The sequence below is a fragment of the Centruroides vittatus genome, unplaced genomic scaffold, assembly GCF_030686945.1.
Source record: "Centruroides vittatus isolate TY-2023 unplaced genomic scaffold, ASM3068694v2 contig_2373, whole genome shotgun sequence".
NCBI lineage: Eukaryota > Metazoa > Arthropoda > Arachnida > Scorpiones > Buthidae > Centruroides > Centruroides vittatus.
Genome location: NW_027121492.1, coordinates 1 through 9,757, shown reverse-complemented (window position 1 = coordinate 9,757; position 9,757 = coordinate 1). Strand labels below are relative to the sequence as shown.

Below are 9,757 nucleotides of genomic sequence, written 5' to 3'. Positions count from 1 at the left end.
GCTTCGAGGACAAAACTTATATACAGGGGCGAGGAGTACCGATGGGTAGCCCTATGTCTTATATACTCTGCGAATTGGTACTCCGCAAGCTAGAAAGCAGTATTCTCCCGATAGTAGGGGATGATATTTTATTATACGTGAGATACGTGGACGACATCTTTATCGTGTGGAAGGACAATCGCAACATCAAAAAGTTTATAGATTTAATGAATCAAAACCCCTATGGTTTAACTCTAGAGTTAGATCAGCAAAGTTATAATAGTGTTAATTTCTTGGATCTCACTATAACATGTGTAGGAGGGGAAATCTGCACGAATGTCTATCGGAAACCGATATCAGTCCCAATCGTTATCCCTAGGAACTCTGCAGACCCGGGGCATATCAAGATGGCAGTATTTCGCTCGTGGATACAGAGAGCGCACACACACTGCACCAATGTTTTAGATACAATTAAAGAGCTACAATACATCCGAACAACGGCTTTGCAACATGGCTACAGAACAGAAAAAATAGATGCTCTCATCAAGAAAGACCATAACCGAACGAGTGGGAGGAGTAGAAACCAACCAAGAGAGAAAGTGATCCTCGATTACATTCCTTTTCTTAAGCCGTTAGTTAAAAGGATTTCCAAGAGTAGGAATTTGCAGGTTATTTATCGACGTAATCCGACCATATACAAGCTTTTAAGGAATGATAAGATGAAGTATGAGCGTAACTCACTAACAGGAATTTATTCGATACCATTAAGGGATCATAGGTTCGATTCTAAATTAGTATATATAGGGGCAACTTTGAGAAATTTAAAAAAGAGGATTAATGAACACAAGCGATCGGTGGAAAAATCAGTTGATAGTACCGTCCTGGCCAGTTATGCTAAGCAGCAAGGCATCACGGTCTTTTGGGACCAAGCCTCTATCATCAGGGCTACTAGATCGAGACACGCAATAAAATTTTTCGAAAAATTGGAGATCCACAGAGCGCAGAGAAGTACGCAATGCATTAATTATAGGGACGCTGATGGGCTTTCCACAGCTTGGAAATCTTTGTGCGATGATTTGGGCTAAACATAGAAGTACGATAAATCCTAGAGCTGATATTGTTTTAAATCTTTAATGACGGATGAAGGCATTTGTAAAGAAATACAGCGATAATCCGTGATTGGTTTAAACCGCACGTTGTTTTTTGTTTCGTTTTTATTTTTTGTTTTATTTTTATTTTATTTTTATTTGTTGATGAAATATTGACATAATTTTGTAAATTACGATAATCCTGTTTATTTTATTTTATTTTTATTTTTTATGTATTTATTTATTTATTGTAATCGTACCGTTAATTTATGTAATATTTGTTCGAATTTAATATTAGTTCGAATTTCATATTTAATTTAAAGATGTAACTGAAGATGGACGCTTAATGCGTTTGAAAACGTTCTTAGGATTAAAGAATTTTTGCTGAAGTTGGAATGGTTGATTATTTTATTAATAAAATATATTCCAAGTTTCACACTACAGTATTTCTGATCTCTAAATAATTGAATGACAATTTTTTTGTAAACTGGAGCAACGGCATGCTTTGACACAATTGAATGAGAGAAAGTATCAAGCAACACTTCATCCTGAAAGGCCCATTTTGCCAGAAGTGACTGACAGTTGAGAGACAATTTCTTGTCGTGAAAATTCATCAGAGAAAACGTAGCATTTTCAACACTCCAATTGCCACCACACATCACAGAATCCTTTGGAAACAACATTTTTTAAGGTTGTAATCTCAGAAACTATTAGCATCTGTAAAAACCAGGTTGCTGTAGCAGGGAATCAAAGGGATTTATCTTAAAGTAATAAACTAAATCAAAGCCAACCTCTTACAGAGAGACTAAAATTTTGAAAAATAGTCCTTAAAAAAATTCAAATGACATAAAAGTCTACAACAGTTGAAATGTAGATAAATTAAACACTACATACCATGCGTACAATCTTCCAGCAAATATGTATTTGAGTTAAATATAAAACAGAATGTTTTTAGCCTCTTAGGAGCCTGCATCAAGCATCAAACTCTACAGAATTAGAATCTCTAATGTTCTGTAGAGTTAGAATCTCTAATGTTTTGTAAAGTTTGATACTTGATGCAGGCCTCTAAAAGAGGCTGAAAATGTTCCTTTTTGTATTTAATTCAAATACATATTATTTGCTGAAAGACTGTATGCATGATATGTAATGTTTAAAAAATTCACAAGCCAAATAAATAAATTACTTTATGTAATTTTTTCTGGGTATAACAAAAATATTAAAATTTTAAAATCTAAATTTAAACAAGTTTGAGATAGTTTAAGAAATAAAATCAGAAAAGAAATTAATACTTAAAATAGATATGTAGAAATTTTTTCATGAAAGGTTTTATTAATACTGTAGTACAATTTAATTTAAAATATTTACAAATCCCATTTAATAATTTAAAATTGATAATAAAAGGCTGAAAATAAGTAGATAATCTTTAGTAATTCAGTACTGAAATGCAATTGATAAATATTCTGTTTGAAAATAATAATTATTATAATGATCATTAAAATTTGTATAAGTACTGAAGATCTTGATTTACATATGATTTACATATGATATATTCCAAAGAATGTAAATCATTGAATGTATACAGTTAAATATTATTATAAAAATAAACTTCCGATCAATATCTTAAAAATCATGCTCTAAAAGGAGACAAAAGTCCAAAAACATTTAGAACAGTAATATTTAAACATAATTAATTGCTTGTTACACAATATAAAAATAATCATTAAAATAAATTGATTAATATTCTTACATTCTCCAATAATTTTAACTCTAATAATGATTGTAATGCTAAAACATGCTGGTTTACTAATTTGACAGAAAAAAATAATGGACTTTATTTATACAAAGTCCAAAGTTTATACTCACTATTCAGCTGTATAAAACTGATGCTCTAAAGTCTACTACTTGCAATGACAATGACTGATGCTATTTATCAATAATTCAGTACAACTAAACTTTTGCTACGCCATTGCTTCTTAAATTAAGAAAAATAAAACAAAACTTTATTCACATTGAATTATTAATAAACAACAGAAAGTTGTTGTTTGCAACTTTATTAATAGTTAATACTTACATGTAGCTAATCTGTTGTTATTATAAAAATAAATTATTTAATAAGTGTCTACTAAATATAAACAAGAGTGAAACAATTGGAAACAGTTTAAAGCAGTACTTTTTAGTTGCTTACAATTTGAATTTCTTTTCTAATTTGATGTTTATGACTGTGTTAATAGATTTATGTCAGGGAAAAATTTCTTGATTAAATGAGCATATTATTAGTCATATCATTCATTTAATAACTAAAATTAATGTTATGTAATTAAAAGAAGTTAAGATAAATGTCAAGAATTTTTACTTAAGACAGTTTGAAAAGATGTAATTTGTCTTCTGTATTACAATTATTGATAAAACAAAAATACTAAAATTAACATAATTTATGAAATGGAAAAAAATTAATTGTTTTGCTTGCATTACATAAATAACTATTTTGAAATTCAATCTTTTAGCATTTTACATTCTTGGATCAAATATCTAATTTCCATTGTTGAATGAATCAATTCCCAATTTTGAAATCATTATATTTTGAAAATTAAAAACCAAATATAATTCAACCTTTTATTATTAATTTTATTTGCACAAAAATCAGCTATTTGCATTAAAAAAATTTGGAGCCATTGAAACAATACTTTCATCCCTTTCATCTTCATCAAAACTTTCATTGTCATCATTCCTGTTTGTGATTTCATTAATTTGATTCCCAGATATACATAAACACAATCAGCACAAATAAATTTTTGATTGCTTTCTAAGTAATCTTTGAATTTAAATCATACCTAGTTGATTGGAAAATTGTACTCAAAGGATTTGTGTTTTATAGAGAGAAACTGTAATTTTTTGATTCTTTTCTGTTGATATCAATAAAAATAAAATTAATAAAAATTAAACAGGAAAATTAAAACAATGCTTTATGCACCTGATAGTATGCTGCCTAGCATATACATCACACCAGGGAAAGTAGGCTTCCTTATCTATTTCACAGTATTCCAGAAAGTGTACTTCTAGTTTTATGAGTATTGAAAATAAAACTGTAACTTTGTTTCATTTTCTCATATTTTAATTTTTCTATAACTGGCTAAAACATTTTTATAAAATCTAAAACATGTAATTATAAATTTACATATTCAATATGATTATAACAGAAATTTTTACTTCTAACAGAATAGATTTTGTGATAATTTTCAGCAACCTACTCCCCATTTTGACAATCACTCAATTAGTAGACTCGTAAGAGTAAACTAAAAAGTTACGAAAATAAATTTCTGTAGAAATTACCAAAATTGTCTGATTCTGTTGGAAATGAAAAAACAATTGGTTTAGTTTGGTCAATCATTCATAAACAAATGATTAATGAATTGTTTACAATCATGCTAAATACTTAATTCCCATGCATAGTTTGTAGGATGCAGCAGGACAGGTCATAATTTTAGCATCAGTTTAATTCTGTACAATTTTAAATTCTTTTTATAAAATCTGTTGACACAAATTGCTCCCATAGCATCAAACTTCACTAGTTAAACTATTACTAGTTGAAAATATTACTTCAGCAATAAATTTATATTTGATATGAATTTATTTATAATAAATTCATCTGTTTCAGAAAAGAAATTTATTACATGCCTGCACATTCTGGACGCTGATTGCAATTGCAGAACTATAACTTTGATGTTAATATTAAAATTAGCAATTTAATCTACAGATGCAGAGGAAAGATAATATAGGGAGATAGTTGTAGGAAATGATAAACAAAAGGAAAAAATAACAATTGTTTTTTTATACTCTATAAAAACTAAAAATAATGGACTTTATTTATACAAAGTCTTATACATTATACTTCTATTATAAGTTTTTAGTGTTTAGATCGAAGAGAGATGCTGAGAAAACTAAAATGAATATCAATATCCATGCTTTATTGGAGATCTTGAATGGTTTTTCTTAATTCTCAAGTACAGTAGTATACACTTGCTATTACAAACTAATTATTAATTATATGGAATCGTTTGGATTAGTGAGATATTTGGTTTAACCTGATTCTATGTAAAAAGAAGGAAATCAAAAATGGATTATAGATAAAGACACATTTAAAAAAATTTTTATACCATATTTGCTTTATATATTTATGTTGAAATATGTAGTTCACATTAATTTTACAACTTGATTGCTTCTTGTTCTTTAGGAGTAAGCACAAAATTGCTAAGTAGAACTTATCACACAGGAACACTATTAGATGAATAAAATAGACTTTTTGTTCTGATAAGTTCTACTTATTAATTTTACAAACTTGTCACATTTTAATAATAATCTGCAACTTCTTTTTGCTTTTGGCTGGAACATTTAGTAGAAAAATAAACAAAATTAGTTTGATTTAAGTGATATTTGGATTAGCACTGGTTCAGATTAGCAAATGTATTGGCATTCTAAAATTCACTTCTACTTGCCAAAGTAAATTTCTGCTTTATTAAAAATTTTTAGATTATTTCCCTTAATTCATAAGTACTTACAAATCTTCTGGCTTATCATCACCAGCAAAAATTACAGCAGAAACTTTGTAAAACTCAAACCAAATACTATCAGATTTCAAACTTAAAAGTATGAAATCTGATAGTGTTTGCTTTAAGTTTAGTGATAGTGAAAGTAGAGGCTACTGGATCTGCCACTGGTGACATGCCTGTTCTTTGTAAATAAAAATAAATGTATAAATATTAACTTCCCAAAACCCGATGTATTGATATACTAAGCCAAATGATTGCCATAATTAGTTGGGCTATTTAATATGCTATAATTAATAATTAGAAACTACTGTATTTACTCGCATATAAGACGATCTCGCATATAGGACAAGGTGTGACTTTAGAGATCAAAATAAAGGAAATTAGATTTATTAATACAATTCTAGTTTTATTTCGTTTAATCACAAGTAAGCTATCAAATGCACATAAATGCACACATTGTCCTGCAAAAATTACTGGCATTTTAAACTTCAAGGAAAAATCTTGTAAAATCAACAACATAATTTGTTCATGTAAAGCTGGACGGACAATCAGGAACCTTTTTGCCAATTCATAAAGTTGAATTTACTCTTCGTTGATTACACTTATGAGTTTCTCCAAATTCTGATTTCCAAATAATCATCTGTTTTCACATGGGAATGAATTAAAACTTATATCATGCTCCCATGTAATTTTGGAATTCAATTCAAAAGCTTTGCTTCCTATTGCTATTCATCTTTACTCCTGACAATACACAAGAAGGATTCAAATGACCCAGATAAAATACTTTTGTTTTTAAACACCAAAGGATGAGCATCTGATAAAAAATGCAAATACATTCACAAAAATTATTGCAAAAACGAAAAGAACCCTTCACTTGCGCGCATGGGATGACCTAGGTTTTTGAAGCAGTGAAAAATGAATAAAAACCTTGTCTTATATATGAGTAAATACAGTAAGTAATTTGGTACTAGAGGTATGGTTCTGAATTATTTAAAAAATTATTAAATTATTATAGTTAATTTAAGAGATGGCACCTAACGTCTACTCTAGTACCAAGTTACTTAGTTTCCAATTATTAATTACAGCATGTTAATAGCCCGATTAATTATGGCAATTATTTGGCTTAGTAAAAATAAATCAAAACATCAATTTATTATTATTTTTATCATTTGTCATCTTTATATTTTTTATTCCCTTTTATCAAAAATTTCTGGGAAATTATAAACTTATTCTATTAATTTCTCATTTAATGTGTCCATTCACTGAGCCATTTTGTAGAAAAGGATGTAAAACCATCTGATGACAATCATTGCTGATGGCTGCATCTGATTTGCACATTAAAAAGTTCATTCAGCTCAAGTATGTAATCAATCATGTGGATAATCAGCTTTTTAAAGAAATGATTCTCTCCAGTCTAATTCTTAATAAAACAAAGTAAATTTATTCACATATATCAAAAATTTTTGTCTCTTTTATCATCATCACTTAATAGCTACTACTGATTTCTTAGAATATTTAGAAAAGTGCTAATAATACTTATAACATTCTGTCAATACATTTATATTATCATTCATTGCTAAATTGTCAACACAAAAAACTTTCAGTGATATTTTATTGCAAAACCATTTTTACTGATATTGTATTGGGCTATAAAACTATATATTGCTGTAAAGTAAATACTCAATATCACAATAAATTTGAAATTTGCAAAAATTAAATTTGAAAAACTCAAAAATGCATTTTATTTTTTAGCATCTTATGAGGAATATAGTTTGTTGTTGTACAGGCACTTGTTTCCCCTGATATTCAGAAGTGAAAAGAAGTAGAAATGTTTTCTAATGTTGGCATCATTTTGCAAAATTATGAATAAACCTGAATATTTTTATATATTAGATACTTTCCAAAAGGAAACTATTACCTAATGTTGTTCTTAATGTTCAAAGTTTTTAACTAAAAGCCTTATAGTTCAGGCAAAAATGCTTTTGTATATAGGTCTTATTAAAGGAAATTTATTCTGTTTAATGTTGCAGGTTACTTTGCCTGTTGTTATACAACAGGCAAAGTAACCTGCAATTATGAATGCAAGTTCACTCATAATTTTGCTACAACATGGTAATGATAAAAAACGATTCTTGCTTCTTTCTTTTCTGAATTTATTATTGTACAGACACTATTTTCTCAGAAAGTAGTATCTGTACAACAGATTTTATTCCTTGTAAAATAAATAAAAGAAAATATATTTCTACAGTTCAGAAATAGAAGTTTGTAAAATTTCCTTTGCTTTGGAAATTTTACTGAAAGTTTTGATTATTATTTAAAATTTTGTTTAATTATGACATATATCATATAACAAAAACATACTCAGAAATTTTTGCCTTTACGAGATTTGTAAGTATTTTGCTTTCTTCTTGTATCTTGGCTTTCAGCCGAAGTAACTTACATCTCATTTCAACACAATTTCTACAGAGAGATAAGTTACTGAAAAATAAAAATGAATAAATTAGTTAGATTGAAATAACCAAATAGAAATTGTTCAGAAATTTTAATACCTAAATCTTGGTCCTCCTCCATATTTCTCATAAATTTTTTCAGCCTACATCATCAATAAAATTTACTTAAATAATAGTTATTATATTAAACAATTTTAAGTAATATAAATTTAAAAAATTCTTACTGCCTCCAAACTAATACATTTCATTTTTGTAACTTGGTCTGGATGTAGCCTATTTTAAAAGTAGTATATAATTTTCATCATTATAATTAATAAAATTAAGTTAGAAATTAGAATTCTTACTTTCCATGCACACAGAAATACTGAGAATTGTCGATGGGCAAGATATTTCCTGTGTCACTGGTGAGCCATTTTCCTAACCAATCTATATTGATCCACTCATAAGGCATACCTATGTTAAGGTTTAAAATACAAGTTTTCATTTAAATTAAAACACTTGTATAGTTATTATAATAAAATTACCTTCTTTTACTGGAAGAATTTCATATAAAGACCTTATTTCCATTTGTCTTGCTTTACCTGTCATTACATTTTGTTCCTAGAAAATTAAAATATTTTTGTAAGAAGTTCAAAAGAAAACTTTTATAAGTAAATAAAAACATTATTATTATTATCTATTTTTAATATATCATGTAAGAAATAATTTGTCTTTCATTTAAATGAGGCTTCTTTAATTAAGATGCTTTTATTTGGTTTTTGGAATTTGTATATTGTAATGATTCAACTAAACTATAAGATATAAACTGGCAATTTTACTAAATAAAACTTGAAATTATTTAATTATAAATTGTAAATCATTTCTTATTGATAAATCATTACTTTTTGAAATTTTTTATGAATAAATTCACAATCAATCAAAATGAAAGTGTAAATTTAATTGTTGGAAGCTATTTAGCTTCCAACAATTCAACAATCAAATTTACACTTTCATTTTAAAATATGATAATAATGATTAATCTTATAATATAATTGAGATAGGTTGATAATAATAATAAAACCCAAACGTTTAGAAGTTAAAAGTTAAAATTTGGTACACAATTAGGGTACATCATGAGAATGCACACTAAGAAGGGATTTTTGGAAATTCCCCTGTGAGGGAGAGGGTTAAGGATTACCCAAAAGAACTTGGCTTCTACAGTACTATTTTATATGTAGTTTTTTACATTTTTGCAGAAAATCTAACATATTTTTAGAACCATCTAAAAATTCTCTAATTAGTCTCAGAAGAGAATGATCTAATTCTTAGACCCAGTGAAAATGGGTAAGATTGGCTATATATTGATTATCCGACTTAATTGGAGACTGGGGTTGGTCAGATAACTGAAAAGTCAGATAACCGAAAAGTATGAAAAAATACATTATTAGTATAGTGTATTAGGCCTGGTTTAAATACTAGCCTCTCTTTCATGGTCGAGCCAGTGCTCCCAGCTAAAACATGCAAAAATTTAACAAAAATAATATTAAAGTAGCCAAGACATAACCAAATATTGTAGCGCCACATCACTAGCAGACATTTGAATTTGCCGACTAGAACGCGGTCGGTTAACCGATAAGTCGGTTAATCGGGGGTCGGATAAGCAATGCTCTACTGTATTTATTTATAATAATAAATAAATAAATAAATATATATA

General features: G+C 27.8%; 2 protein-coding genes across 2 annotated transcripts; one reads left to right on the top strand and one right to left on the bottom strand.

Moving 5' to 3' along the window:
* The first annotated feature begins 41 nt into the window (after nt 1-41).
* Nucleotides 42-1,064, top strand: LOC136971229 (uncharacterized). Its single transcript, XM_067265699.1, has one exon. The coding sequence runs from the start codon at nt 42-44 to the stop codon at nt 1,062-1,064; it is 1,023 nt and encodes a 340-aa protein (XP_067121800.1).
* A 6,608-nt stretch (nt 1,065-7,672) lies between these two features.
* LOC136971230 (ubiquitin carboxyl-terminal hydrolase 48-like) lies at nt 7,673-8,659 on the bottom strand. The gene is made up of 5 exons (XM_067265700.1): nt 8,589-8,659; nt 8,409-8,517; nt 8,289-8,337; nt 8,164-8,207; nt 7,673-8,092 (listed from the first exon to the last, which is right to left on the bottom strand). Exons 1-5 carry the CDS (start codon nt 8,650-8,652, stop codon nt 7,957-7,959), a joined length of 402 nt encoding a protein of 133 aa, XP_067121801.1. The 5' UTR covers nt 8,653-8,659; the 3' UTR covers nt 7,673-7,956.
* Between the last annotated feature and the right edge of the window lie 1,098 nt (nt 8,660-9,757).

What these genes read in the sequence shown, in the direction of transcription:
- LOC136971229 (XM_067265699.1), top strand. Translation starts at nt 42, where the DNA reads ATGGGTAGCCCTATGTCTTATATACTCTGCGAATTGGTACTCCGCAAG.
- LOC136971230 (XM_067265700.1), bottom strand. Translation starts at nt 8,652, where the DNA reads ATGACAGGTAAAGCAAGACAAATGGAAATAAGGTCTTTATATGAAATT. An exon ending in AATGTATTAGTTTGGAGGCA is followed by an intron (nt 8,208 to 8,288) that starts GTAAGAATTTTT and finishes TTGATGATGTAG; the next exon opens with GCTGAAAAAATTTATGAGAA. An exon ending in GGAGGAGGACCAAGATTTAG is followed by an intron (nt 8,093 to 8,163) that starts GTATTAAAATTT and finishes TTTATTTTTCAG; the next exon opens with TAACTTATCTCTCTGTAGAA.